A 15,603-nucleotide genomic window follows, 5' to 3' on the forward strand; every position below is an offset into this window, starting at 1 on the left:
CACAAGGCAGCTTATTCATCTGTCTCTGAATAACTGTTGAAAATTCACTAGAAGTGAACAGTCCCAGCTTCAACTTTCTTATAGGCAAAGAAAGGAGAGAGGAGAAAGAGAAGATGAGAAAAGACAGGAAGACCACTGTGCAGGGTCACTCCAGTGGCCACTAAGACTGGATGTTTCCATTCCTGTGTTTCAGGATTTATTATGATTACACTAAACTAAGCTTTCTTGGTTCTAAAAGCTTGAGGCTAGGAAATACACTCTAATGCTTAAATGTAGAAATGGGTGGGTGGCTGCCATTTCTAAAAAAACAATCTTCATGACTCTTTTAAGGAGGATTAATATATGGGGGATATAGCATTGTGCAGGTCCTTGGAGGTAAAATCTGAGGAAGTTCAAATCAGATTTTCAGGTTCTGGCCCAGTGGACTTACACAGGGTCTGAAATGTAAAGAGCCCTTACAGTGAAGCCAGCGGGATCTAACACAGTAAAGTGATGGCATTTGGGCTTCATTCCACCAAAGTCAATGACTCATGAAACTCCCCACTAACATGAAGCTGAAAATGACAGCCCTGAGACAAGTTTAGCCATGAACAAGCTGTATAGGGTTTGTAAGTGGCAGGTGTCCCTCCTTAAGGCAGTATGGGCAAACAGCTCTTTATGTTCCTCCAGGAAAACCAAAGTCATCCTCCCATACCTTCTAGGCAAGGGGTAAATGTGTCCTGATCTTTGAGGAAATAAGCTTTTCTCCTTCAAGATAATTTAGTTTTCAGAAAAGATGGACATATCAAGTCCCCATTAGAGTCTAAATAACCCCCATGCACAATGCTGTCTCAAGCAGTACTGAAAACCCAGACAATGTCAGGGTGTCTGAATAGGATGTTTTCATAACTTGGGAAAATGAAATTATAGGAAGGACTAGTTTATTACAGTCCTTCCTATAATTCATTTATAGGATATAGTCCTTCCTATATTCCTATTTATTATAGGAATACCTAGTTTATTACAGTATCTTTTAGGTGATTAACTTTCTCCCTCAATTATCCGTGAGATTTTATTCAAGCACATAGTATTTTGCAAAGGGAGAAGTATGGACATTCAGCCCTTCCCTCATTCGGGATTAGCACAGTGGTCTTTCCTTTTGGAACAAATAGTGGTCATTCTGCATCACCCTCAGGATGTTTCAAAATGTCTCAAGGTTATTGAAGAGGAAAATTAATTTAAATAAGACCTCTTTGTCCATGATATACCCCAATTCGAAGAAAAGTAGAGATCTGATTTGCTAGTTTTCAATGCCCTTTATTTCCACATATGAGAAATTAATATGGACTTGTCCTGTCAGGAATAAAACTGGAGAACTGATACAGGGCCCACAATTGGCTTTGTTCTCATCTGACAACTCACAGGCTGTCCTGGAAGCTCCAGGGCTCTTAATACATTAAAAAAAAAAAAAAAAAAAAAAAAAAAAAAAGAAGCATCCAGACAATTGAAAGGCAAAAGAAAAAAATAGGAGGGAAAGTATATTGCCAAATTTGTTGGCCACAAAGAATTAAGGTAGCACTTTTCGGGCAAAAAGTATGGAACTCAGCATGTTTTTAAAGTCCTGTGTCCTTTCCTTCTGGTGCTCCATCCCAGCTTTATTTCACTTGAAGGCACTAGAGGGCAATCGGCACAGGTTACATTTTGGTGATGTAACCGGCTGGCTTTACCCTGAAAGCTGCTTTGCTGTCTGTTGAATGCCCAGTGAGGTGATATTTATACATGAGCCCTAATTAGTTTGGCTCAGTGGATAGAGCGTTGGCCTGCAGATGGAAGGGTCCCAGGTTGGATTCCAGTAAAGGGCATGTACCTTGGTTGTGGGCACATCCCCAGTAGGGGGTGTGCAGGAGGCGGCTGATCGATGTTTCTCTCTCATCGATGTTTCTAACTTTCTATCCCTTTCCCTTCCTCTCTGTAAAAAAAAAAAAAAAATCAATTTTATATATATATATATATATATATATATATATATATATATATATATATATATATAAAATTTGTACATGAAAGCTTGATGAATAAATCACATGCTTATGGTGTGTCCAGTTACTACCGTATGCAATACATGTGTTTTTCTTTTCTATTTGCATTTTAAAAACCAGTCAGAGGATTGGTTTTGGTCACATAAGAGAGGCTTTCATTAAATGAGACAATTAGGATGATAGCAGGGATATTAAGATTTTTTTTCATTATGACTATGTCTCAATTCCCTATTTGGTACTATACAGTAGGATTATGCATTATTCTTATAACTATGTTTCCCAATTGATTATAGGCAGCTAAGCTTAGTTTTCACTTTTTTATACTGCCAGCCTACTCAAAAAATATACTTTTTAATATTAAAAGTAGTTGTCTTAATATACATGGCAATATTTATAGAATATAAACAAATTTGCTGCACTCATATTACAGGTGCAAGTGCTCCCTTCTACTTGAAAGTGAGAAGTGAGATCCTAAATTCTGAATGAAATTATGGCGTGTACCAGTTGTGAGGTATCTTTGATGCTAAGGATAGAATGCTACAGCTCAAATGTGGTCCCCTTCTATATTTTATTTTATTTTTAAATATATTTTATTGATTTTCCACAGAGAGCTAGAAACATCAATGAGAGAAAAACACCAATCAGCTGCCTCCTGTACACCCCCTACCAGGGATGTGCCCACAACCAATATACATGCCCTTGACCGGAATCGAACCTAGGACCCTTCAGTCTGCAGACCAATGCTCTATCCACTGAGCCAAACCAGTTTCGGCCCCTTCTATATTTTAGTAGGAAAATCATTCTCAGTCACAAGAATAGCTCACAGCTTGTGAATAGGTTTATTGGCCCCCTGGTAATATGGCTCTGAATAGCAGCTAAAATAAAAGCTTTGTTATCTGGAACTTGAGCAAAAGTCCAGCTATAAGTGTAATGTGCCCTGGGTAGCTCTTCAGAGCTTCAGACCTGTGCCTTCCTCCATTGCTGTTATCTGACCTCTATTAACTGACTGAGGATATGGAGTTACCTTTTCCCAAGACACCTGCATTTGAATCACAGCTTTCGAGACCTAAAGAAAGGGTGGTATCTCTAAATTCACAGTGAATGAACACCTAGTGATTTTTCCTTTTCATAAAATCAGCCCTCTTATAGTAGTATATAAAGACCTAACATACCATGTCTCATGGTTCCTCCAAGCCTCCCCTCCTGTTTTTACCCAAAGAACAAAACAGAAGTAGCAGTAAATATTTCCAAAAATCCTAAAATCTAATCTAATTTCCATGATTAATCTAACCTAATTTCCACGATTTAGTGCCTTTTGGAAACAGATTCTATATAAAAATTCAGTTTGTGGCCCCCCCACACAGGTTAGTGAAATTATTAAGGTCAAGATTTGTGTTCCTAATTCTGCCCTGGTTTTTACATTAAGTATGGGATTTTAACTGGGGTTCAAGGATGGGGGGGTGGGAAAGTCTCAGACAGATGAAATTAATCATGGTAATAAAACAACCTCCCAGGAACTCAAGTGAATAGAACACATGTAAGCTAGCAAAGAAAATTAAACTTAATCAACTATTACTATTCAGTGAACTTAGGCGAATACCTCTATTAAAGCTGTCTTAGCGTGTGCTTTTTTACAGTTTAGCTGTTTTCTTTCAGGGAGGGTTCCAGGGGAAAATATAAAATCACTGAATCCATAGGGCTTAGGACAAGTGAATAGAACTGAGGACACAGAATGTTCAAAGGAAATTCCTAAAATTTACAGAGTATATAATCTTATAGCATACAGCTATAAGGACATCACCGAAAAAGAAAATCTTATTTTTCAAAATTACCCCAGTCAGTCAGAATTTGAAAATTCTATGATAAAAGGTTCCCCGAAGTTTGCTACATACAACAGAACAATTTGAAGCATCTAAACTGAAAACAGCATTTACTTCTTTAAACATTTTTCAAAGAAAAAAGTAAGTTTTACTTAGAGGCATTCAACCTGAATTTCAGGACTACTGTTTTTGTTAAATGTTATTTCATTTCAAACAAGCAAAGATATTCAGGGAATATTTTAAATTGACTATTGCTATGAATTCTTTTTTCTAAAATTAACAATGTTCTCTGAATTGCATGTACATTTATTTGCTGGTGTCCAAATGCACCAGTATAATTAGGAAGCAAAATGGATCACATATATTTGGGTCAGCATAATTTTAAAAGGGTGGTATGAAGATGACCAAATGAATATATGGTATACTAATTTTCAAAAAGCCATAGTGCATTTGCACATAAGCAAGCAGTAAAATATTTCAGATGTCTGAGGAATAGCCTATTGCATTGGGATTTTAGGGTTTTCTATATATTAATTATACTGGCATAGATAGGTAAATGTAGTTTAATAGGATGTCTGTTTATCGCAAAGCTAATTAAATCATTTTTAATAAGGTTGATATGCTCCTATATGTATCAACTAAAAATTAAGTAGAATGTGAGATTTGTGTATGTTATGCTGAGCAAGCAACCTTATATAAATTCAGAGAATAAATCTGAACGTGCTTTGGGGAACACATTTTATTGCTTCAATATGTTCAGAGACCTGTGCCAAATGAGAGTTATATTTCTGTCCCTTTGGATCATGTAGCTTCCTTTAGCCCTGGGTGCCTTTTTTACATAGCAGGACATTTGCAGGACTTTTCAGAATCAAGTGGCTGACGGGAGTCATTCTCCACTCCACTCCCTCTCCAGCTAGGCAGGTGTATGTATAACACCTTCCCTCTCACCCCCACAGATTTATGAATTTTTTTAAATGTTGTGTTGGGACAAATATTCATTACAACCTCCCACACATGGTCTGTGTGCCTCTCCTAAAGTTTCTTACTGTGTTCTTATGCCCAGGTCTTCCTCGCTAGTCTTGAAATGTCTAAGATCTGGAGCAGTTACTGAGGATAAAGGGGACAGAGTACTTGAGGCAGAACATGTGGCTCTGGGATTCTGCAATGTTGGCCCTCTAGGTTAAAGTGACCAGATTTTAACTTTGGTAAAGCGGGACATCATTGACCGGGGGAGGGGGGTTTTCTTGATTAAAAATTTGGTCTATATGGAGCAACAAAAATTTTCATAGAACACAAAAATAGTATTGTAATATATTTTTTTAAATTTCAACATAAGTACAATTTACCGATATAATAAATAAATAAATAAATAAATATGTATAGTTGTAAGTGTCACTTTCAAGGTGGCTCTAGATTTTTGCCGCCACTATAAAATATAAATAATACCAGTACTGTCTGATAAATTCAAGAAAATTTATGTACTTATGAAGTAAATTACTTACCTAAATTATTTGAATAGCTGATTTGTAATGACATCACTTGTTCAACTAGCTTACTAGCACGCAGTATGATGTGTATCGTCTGAGAGACAGTTACAAAATGATTTCGTCGTTGCCAATCCCAAAAAATGCCATTGTTCATTAAGTCCAAGCAATGGTGGTCGAATTTTAACAACTGATCAACAATGGGAACTTTGATAAGCAGTTCTCGATAATCAGTTCTCAACAATTATTTGTTATTATTAAAGTTTAACATTATAAAATTAATAAAAACAATATAAAACTCATATCCTGGCTAAATAGCCACATGGCCGCCAAAAGCCGTATATTCCCTTCCTGTTCTCCCGCCGTTCCCTAGCTTGTCGTGCATTCTTTCCAAAAATCGGGACTTTTAAAAAGCAGCGGGATGCGGGACAAATTGTTAAAAATCGGGACTTCTGGTCACCTTACTCTAGGTGCTTCTTTCCAAATGCAGCACCAAAAAAGTTTAGTCTAATCCTCCTTCAGACAGTGACTACCTCTGGAGACCCAGGTTGGGTTTTTAGTACAATGTGGGGGGCAAGGGTCCACCATCTGCTGTCTATAGCCCAGAAGCTAGAATAGGTTTTACATGTTTTAAATGATCGGGGCGGGGCGGGGAGGAGGAGGTTTGCGGGGGAGAATTAAAGAAAAGTAATATTGTGTGGCATAGGAAAACTATATAACAGTCACATTTGAGTACTCTAAATAAATTCTTACAAGAACATAGCCATGCTCATTTATTTATGTATTGTCTATGGTTGCTTTGATGTTACTGTAGAGACACGAGACCTATTCAGTCAGAAATATTTATCTATCCCTTTACAGAAATATTTCTGAACCCTTGCAGTAAAATAAAGAATACCTGGGGTTACTGGAGTCATAGGAATTCCAAAAGTCACTCCCTTAGGACTATAGTCCATTATTGGTAAATAGCAAATATAAACCCTCAAGAAGACAAGTAATCTGTGCTTCTATTGATGTGTTTGCTAGAATTGTTGTTGTGTTTTTTTTTTAAGTGAAAATGGAGAGGATAAAGAACTGTTTACCCATGCCAGGAATAAGTGTATGTTCTGTGGTCTTCACTCTCATATGTTACACAGGAAAAAGATGGTTACACAGCCCATGCAGAGTCTACTCAGACCTACTCTCTCAGTTTACCACTTTCTCAGCTATTCTAGTTTGTACACCCTGCCTAAATATTGGTTGGGGTGTGTCAATTTATGTCTAGACCTGGTGATATAACTTTTCCCACAAACAGTCCACATGACTAGAAAGAAGTGACAGTATTCAAAAGAATGTGTTTTTTTGTGGTGGTTTGTTTTTTTAATAAAAGAAACTAGGATCCCTTCAACTACCCAAGTGAGGTTAAGGTTGCTTTGCCATTTTTTATTTTAATGTAAAAATAAATAACAATATTGATTCGAGGGCCCTTGGGATGGGGTGGGGGGTGGGGTGGAGGAGGAGATAAGTAGAAAAAGACACTAGAGAACATTTTAAGCTGGCCTTCTCCCTTTCCTAATTAAAGATTCAGAAGTAGTAATAAGTATATAGAGTACCCTGATATTTACACTATTTGGCAATCAAACAGTCCCTTAAGACCTTTGAATAAAATAGCACTTTATTCACTCAAAAGTTCCATGTATTGCTTGTGAATGGTAATGTGCCCTTAAAAAGCTTGTCTTCTCTTCCAAGTGTTCTTCACTGTATGAGTCCACTTATTTTGTTATTATATACTGAATGTGGTGATAAAAAGTAGTGCCAACCTCAATATAGGCAATTCTTGGTTTACTCTAGAAATTCTTTTTCAACTCATCAGAATTTTACCAGAGGTGACATTTCTATCCCTGTTGTAAAAAGTACCTATGAAAAACTGTGACCTTTAATACTTTGTGTTGCCTTAGTCTTTATCATAGCAGAGTTATAATCAAAAAGGTTACCATTTTGTTTTTCACCAAAGATCCCATCATCTAAGAAAAAGCTTGTGCCAATCAATTACTCAGTTGATGGATATTGAATAAACGCCTGTCACAGTATTATGATAAGTGCTGTTGCAGAATCAGAAAATTACTACTTGTGATCCTTCCCCTTAAGTTGTCTGTATTCACACTGGAAAGGCCAAGCTCATACACAGGAAATATATTAACCACTTTATTCACATGACAATTTAAGCACAAGCATAAAAAGAGTACAGAGAAGAAATAAATCACTTTGAGCAAAGAGGAGATGAAAATTGAAACAGGTTATTGGAGTGTAGGATCTGATAAACGGGGGTAAAGAAAGTGGGGATTTCTAGTGAACAAATTACATTGAATGAAAGCAAGAAGCGAAGTATTACCTAAGTCAGCATTAAAGGCTGAAAGGACAAAAAGAGTATTGAGTAAAAATATACACATGTTGCCTGAGCTAGGTTGAGACAAACTAAGGAATACACTGAACATAAGTGGAGGAGATACAATAATGGAAGAAATAGAATGCAGGGTATATTAGAGTTTGGAGAGATATCAAGTTTTTGTTGTGATTCAAGCTATACATGATAGAGCACAAATTAAATGTAAGTACTATAAATGGAGAAGGTTGAAGCTGATGAGTATGTTAAAAAGAAACAAACAACATAAAGGGAAGAGTCAAAAATAAATGCCTTAGTGTGAAAAAGTAGAACAATAGTTGTAATTACTGAGATAGGAGGCATGGAAATTAAATATATATTTTTTGATGAGGATAATGAGGAGAGATCTAATTGGAGTAATTTCAAGGCCATTTAGATGTTTGTAACTGCCTCACATAATCTGTAAGACTGGAGGTGCTGCTCTAGACACTATCCACGTAGAGTGGTAACTAATCCACTTAGTACATGAGCCTACTGAGGAGGGAAAGAAGAAATCAAAGATTAAAAATTCAGCAGCCCATATGTTAACCAAGAGATAAAGAGGAACCAGCTTATTTTGAAAATATAGAAATGAGTTACAGCATCACATAAGCTAATTAAATTGAGACTTTTAAGGGGGTTAATCAGGGAGAAATACACACATCCAGAACTCAAGGAAGATGACGACTAAGTAAAGAATTGGAGGATAAGAAGGCCATTAGTAATATCCCAAAGTATAATTTCAGTTCAGTGCTGGGATACAAACTAGAGTTCCCCATCACCTGCCTCAAGAGCTTTGTACTTCTATTATAATAATATCCATTACAATTCCTTTATAATTTTCTTATAGTGGTTTCTATTGGTTCCTTTATTTCTATGTTCATTTTTGTTCTGTAATTCTTTTTATTTAACTCTGTCTAGGAATTTATCTTATTTTGCTACACAAAGTAGCCCATCTGCTGTCATTTTGAACCTGTGGGAAGCTCGGCATCAGCATGATGGTGACCTTGACTCCCTGGCCTGTGCCCTTGAAGAGATTGGGAGGACACACACGAAACTCTCAAACATTACGGAATCCCAGCTTGATGAAGCCGACTTCAACTACAGCAGGCAAAATGGACTCTAGTCCACTTCCTCTCAAGAGACAGAGTGACGGTCAGCTTCGGGACACATGCTTTAAAATGGAAGAAGGAGGCAGCTTTCTGCCAGTGGTATTTGGGGAATTCAGCCTTCATTTATAACCAGTGAGAATCTCTGGTTGAAGAAACTGAATTTAATATAGGTAAAATATATTAGTAGGCAAAAGTACAAGCTCTCTTAAACAAAAGAGGGCTCTACTGTCCACCGAATCCATACTTAGGTTAACACTTGATGAACTTCTCAGATTTAAGATGGTAAAGGATAAAAGTAAGGGCATAACTAGACTGAAGTAATTGGCAAAAGATGAGCTACAATAAAGGCAGAGAATAAGTGCATGTTTTGAAACATGTTTTTAATGATGTGCCCCCAAAGGACCAGCTGATTCTGGAACTAGATTATTAAGGTATATCTACCACCTGGCATCTGTGATGTTGGCAATCATAGTAAAACTGGCTTTCAGAACTGAACAGGGTTACCAACCCATTTCTATGACTTGAACAACATCAAGGAGGGCATTTAGAGTTTAGAACCTGAGTCCATCACACCAGCACCCACCTATCCTAGCCACTTACCTATCCTAGCCACTAAATGGAAACAAGATCGAGAGGTAAGACAGACCATAAAAGAGTTCTGGCAGTATACCCCACCTTCACTTTCTTCAAATCTACCCACATTTTCCTTCCTTACCCATTATAGTGGAGAAGGGGTTTCAAGCAGCATAGACTTTTCAATGTAGAAATTTCCTTCTCCTAACTCAACAAAGAGGACTATCTCTATTCCCAGCTAAGCCATTCAAATTGCAGAATGTTAGTAGTACACAGATTATGGCATGGATTTGGAGACAAGAGAGGTTAAATTAGACTCAAGGAAACATGAACTGCAGATGCAGCAGTCCTCAAATAAGCTGTAATTCTAGGATGCAGGTCTTTATCCACTTCCCTAACATTGTTATTCTACAGGTATAAGGGGGTTTTACTGAACTTTACAATCTAGTTCTTGACATTTTTCTAGCCTTTCGGGACTATGTTATCGCCACATCTCTTCATAGGGCTATATTCCCCCTCCTTTTGCCTCTTGGGGAATTAGCAGACAGCCTTTGCTCTAAATGACATCTGAATAAATAGACCTCTACCACAATGTCCTAGAAACCATATGCATTGTTCGGGGAGCCTTCAAGCTCTGATAACTTGATCTCACCGAGTATGCTTTCTCTATAACACCATTAACATGCTGCTTTATGATACCGTGGAAAATTGAAATCCACAGATAATTCATGACCCCCATTGTCACGCTTTACTCCATCTTTGATCCTATTGAATGGTTTTTGACAAGATGTCAGGGTAGACTAAAGCTGAAACACTCTGCTCCTGCTCATCTTCTGGTGGGTGTGTTAATTAGCTGTCCACAACCAAGGTCCTAAGGCTGATCAGTTACCTAGAGGTTGACTACATAGAAATAAAATAAAAATAGTCAGGAAATGGGGGAGGTGGGGAGTACCTGGCATTGGTGATATGAGCAATTTTTTTAACAATGTTTTTGTAGATCCCATGTTTTATAAAAATAAAAAAAAAATGTGGTGAATCTCCACGTAAGGGAAAAAGACCTAAAGATAAGATGAATTTATGATACCATGAGTAAGGGGCTGGAGAACCCTTGAAGGTATTGGCCATTTCTTTACCTAATGTGTGGTATATAGGGTATGGTTCCCTATATCTTCTAGAAGCCTCTGCTACGTGAAATTCAAAAGCATCTTGCTTTTCTCAGGAACCAAAGGCATATTACATAGAACAAACAAATCCTCTTAGAACTATCAAGCATATTTTCAACATACCATATCGAGATCACAAGACATCATTTTGCTAGTATGCTCAACTTGTTTATTCCTTCTAGGGAACAACAGAGAGAAAGCATAAACGTATAAATCATTTGACATCCCTGATATAATTTCTGAGAGAAAGAAGTGGAAATATATGGTCAATCACCCAAAGTAAACTTGAGATTAATTGGCATGGGTGATATGCAGAAAGAACCCGCATTAACTGTTAAATAATTAGTAGAAGACACATTATAAATATTATGTTAATATCCCTCTTGGAGGATTTTTGTTTTTAACCATCCTACCCTTTTTTTCCTCTTCCCTTCTAATTGGCTTTATAATTGTTTTATCTATTCTGTGAATCCACACAGATCCTTTTTAGATTTTTGATAAATTTCTTATACTTAAAAAAAAACAGATAAAAAACTTTAATGCTTTCCCTAGGATCTATCTAATTTATTTTTTAGAGGTTGTTATCAATCCCTGAATGTTTGGAATTTCCTCCATCCACTTTTTTTCTTTTTATTTAGGTTTTATAAATGCATTTCACCATCATATCATATTGAGTAACATTTGAAGCAGTTTACAATGATTCACCTCTGATTTCAGCCCAAGATTCAAATCCATATTACAGCCCGTTTTGTTCCCTCCTTACATTTCTCTTAATTCTGCTAGGATCCCACATATGACTTCTATAGAAATGCATGAAATTCTGTGCCCATTTCATGCCAGGATTGTTTGAATCCTATTTTACAACAGAATTCCAAAAAGAACCCAGGCTTGTGAGATTTACAAACTAAAGTGGGTGGATGGGTGTGGCAGGGGAGCATAGAATTACAGAACACGTGGACTGAACTGGCAGACGGTGGGTACTCACTGTGACCCAAACAAATTCCCCCTCTTGAAAGAGATTTACTTGTCATTCCAAGCCCTTACTTTAGAAGTGTTACTATCCTAATGTGAAATCAATCAAGAAATTAAAAGTGCCCTTTAATACTTGGGAGGCTACTTAAATTTTTTACAAAATAGCCTACTTAATGCCAAGTCTTTTGGTCCTCAAATGTATTTACGTCTAATAATCATGTTTTAAACTTGACCTAAAATTATGCCACCAAAATGGAACACTTCACAGCTTCACCAGACTGCAGCACTATCAACTTAATTTACGATTTTTACAACATTGCCTGTGCAGTCTTTGTAGTTTACACTAAAACCGTATAAGCCAAAAAAAAAAAAAAAAAAAAAAAAAAAAAGGAAGCTCACTATGGATTTAAATGCAAACTTCATTTACTGATGCAGAAAGTCTCATAAAACTCAGATGCATTCTCACAAAAATTTTACTGGCCTTTTTGTAAGACATGAATAGGAATTGACACAGTTCTCTTTAAAGAGGGGAAGATTTCTCTCTTTTTTATTATTTTTTCATCTTCGAGTGTGTTATCCTTTGTCATGTCCCTCTGTTTTTCTTTTTTTGTTTTGTATTGTTTTTTAGTTGACTTTGAGAGGGGATATTAAGTTAGGTGATTAAAATGGGGTTCTTTTTGGATTAAACGTTTTGGATATATTGCAACTAATTTCCTTCAAAAAATTTAGTTGTAATAAATCCAGAAATTCTCAACATCAAGATTTGATAAACAAAGGTAGAATGTTATAATGGCATAATTAGTTTTGGATAGTATTCTCCACTTGCCAAACTTCTGGCAAATCCACCTGTGAATTTCAAAAATGTCATAAAATCTTTTGATGTGCTTTTGTCTTTTTTGCCATTTTTCTCTTGAATTTCTTAGTCCCTCTGTAAAGTGTTTAATAATATAGTTCACAGATATGTTGAAGGTGACGTTCTCTCAGAAGTCTTTGTTCCAGATCTGTGAAGGTCCCAGGAATCATGAAGGAGCTGAGAAATGTGCTTCTCTGGCCCATTGTGTGGCAGTTTTCATTCATGTTCCTCATGAAACATTATAAACTTCTGAATCCTTAGTAACTCCCATCGACTGGACCAGAGTCCACATCCATAGCAAATGGGAGAGCAAAATGTTGTTGGACAGATAGTGACAAAATTTTAGTAGCACTTGGGTATTAGTGGCCATTGCTGTGTATTTGAAAATTGATGCTTTAGCCAAAAGCTGGATGACCACTGTTTCCGCAGTTTCCACTGTTTTGTCTGCATAGAATTTTCCTGAACTACACGCAAAAAAAATGTATTTTGTCAAATGTCACAAAGTGAAAACGTTGCTGAGTTTAGACGTGTTGCATATTCTGTGTTTTTACTTTCCAAACTCTTTCAAAAGCTGCAGTTATAAAGCTGTTTGGCTGTATTGACAGCATGTGGTGTTTTTTGCAAAAGCAGTCCTAGGAGAGCCAGTGTCTACCATAGACTCCTCACATCCCCACTCCAGGGTTGTCCACAAAAACCAAAATATCAATTTGTATACTGTAGTTTTCAAAACGCAAAAGGGGATGGAAATCAGACCTGGCCATTAGTCACTAGTGTGTAGTACTGTGATCTAAGTAGGAATTTAACTCAAGTAGAATAATTGTGGTTTTTGAAGCAGCTACTTTGCTTTTTCCTTTTGCTGTGAAGATCATGGATTTGGAATGTCCTCATGAAGTGGGCCTAAGAAAATAACATTAAACGTAATGTCTTAGAGCCCTTCATCTGAACCCAAAGATTAAAATAGGCAGTAAGCTTCATATTTAGGCCTAAGTTTAAAAATCTCCCACCCCTAATATTGAATTTGTCGGGGGTATATCTTTTTTCTTTTCCCCCCCAAAAAAGTTATAGCCCTGAATTATTAAATGTTACTAAATTTGATAATGTAATTCTTTGCATGAATGGAAATGTATGTTAAATACTTTTACAAAAGGCATGATTCTAATGAAAATGTCCTTTTGCCTCAAATTTGACTAAGCCCAAAATGTATTTCACTATTTCAAACATCATATACATACAAATTCCAAAATTAGACAAATGATACAATTCTCTTACTATTTGATATAGTAAGTAGAGTTTTACCTGTGATTCTATTGAATCATGATACGGAAAGATGATCTTTGAGGGAGTTTGTAAGCACAATGTCATGCATTAGGACCCCGATACTGACATAAAGACATTATAGTAAAAAATAGACCTAGTAATTCTAATATCCCTCCATTAGGGAGGTTTGATGATGCTAAAGGGAGCTCACCCCTTGCCAGGGGCTTAATCTAAGCCTCATCTCAATCTGAAACTCTCTCCGAGGCCCATCCTAGATTATGTCAATCATTCCCATTCAAAACTTCTCTGCAAGAAAGTGGGTAAAATTCAGTCTGTGGAAACTTTCTGGTCAGGAAAACAATCTTCTAAATTAGAATAAAGACTGACTTAAAAAGTCCCATTCTTCATAACTGATTCTAATTGTTACATGCAATCCAATAAGTGTTGACCTAGAAACATCCCAAATATAAGCAATTAGAGAAAAATTGGCATATTCTTTTGACCAAAACTCAAAAAAAATATGACTAATTATTTATCTCAATTTCTGTATGGGAGAATTTCAAAACATTTTATTTTGTTCTGTTTATTTGGGGAAGGTGTATGGGCGGGAGGGGGGAGGTGGGGGAATGTCTTTCAAGTGATTCATACCTCAACCCCATACCACTCTCACCTTTTATTTGACATGTTCAATGCCAACAAAAAAACAACAACAAAACTGAACACTTAATTTAACATGAGGCTGAAGGAGTGAAGCAAGCCAGAGGAGAGAGTTTGAATAAAGCATGGCCTTGGCTTCATACCACACTTTTTGTGCCTTGTATTATCAATGTAAATTCTGAATGTTGTACAGTAAATACTTGGATGGACTTCTTAGAAAAGGCTGCACTGGCTTCTTTTTCAGCACATGTACATATCTATAAATATATATACATATATATTTGGTAATGCCAAATAGCTGTGTTATATTGTATTGAACAAAATGGACGGTTTGGATGTTTTATGTAGAGTTTGCAAAAAAAACAAAACAACTGGATGGTTACAGACTTTTCAAGATAAATGTACAGACGTAAATTCCTGCTTATCAGTTATTTATGAATAAAGAGTCTTTTATTGACATTTTAGGATACTCCATGAGTAGAACTCTGAAATCCCAATGAGGACCCTTTCTATGTACCTCCTGCCACATCTGGGCAAGGGCTGGAATGCCCTCCACATCAATGTACCTGTTAATACATTGGTCCTAATTTCTCCTTCTGGCCTCAAGAAGGAGAGCCTCTGAGGCTATGGAAGCAAAGATGGAATTATCATTTTTCATGGCCACCTCACCACAACACACACATACACGACTTTCACAGAATCTAGTTTTGTGGACTCTGAGATAATCCTAGCCAGACCATTACCGAGATAACCATTCACCTTATTCCTCAAAATGTGTGAGTTATTTCTACAGGCTGCAGAGAAAATGTTCTGCCTCTCCATGTTCCCACTAAGAAAATAAGTACATTTCAGATACATCTTCACTGATTCAATCTGTTAGAAATGGTTTTTAAATGCTGGACGCACCCAAGAACTCAATAGCTATGGAGCGCTGGTCAGAGCCAGTTTAAACAGTATGATCTACTCAAAGATGATTTCTGATCTAGTTAAATTAGTGAGTATAAATTAAAAGATTAAAAATTGCCATAAACCAGTATTTTTCAGATCTTTTCTTACAATGTCATTTCCACAGAAAGATAACAGGATTGTTTTGTGCTATTCTTTTGTTTTCAAACTAAGCTTGGAAAGCTATGGAAAATGAAACACCATACTCTAAACTAGATTTCTGAAACTCTTTATTTCTATGATGAATCTCATATTTTTTATGGTTCTTCAAAGAGGGGAGTATAGGCAACATTTCCTATACTTTTTTGATTATGTAATTTTTTTGGATCATCATGTGGAACTAGTAAA

General features: G+C 36.5%; 1 protein-coding gene across 9 annotated transcripts in view; it reads left to right on the forward strand.

The window, feature by feature from the left end:
* The window catches only part of UNC5D (unc-5 netrin receptor D), a 495,999-nt gene extending 485,669 nt beyond the window's left edge, over window positions 1-10,330 (forward strand). For all 9 annotated transcript variants that reach the window (XM_084879252.1, XM_084879255.1, XM_084879254.1 and 6 more), the window contains one exon: window positions 8,645-10,330. In XM_084879252.1, coding sequence (XP_084735378.1) covers window positions 8,645-8,849 — 205 coding nt within the window. In that variant the 3' untranslated portion in view covers window positions 8,850-10,330. The remainder of the gene's footprint in view (window positions 1-8,644) is intronic.
* The last annotated feature ends 5,273 nt before the right edge of the window (window positions 10,331-15,603 follow it).

This window comes from Pipistrellus hanaki (assembly GCF_964339955.1).
Source record: "Pipistrellus hanaki genome assembly, chromosome: 3".
NCBI classification, from domain to species: Eukaryota; Metazoa; Chordata; class Mammalia; order Chiroptera; family Vespertilionidae; genus Pipistrellus; species Pipistrellus hanaki.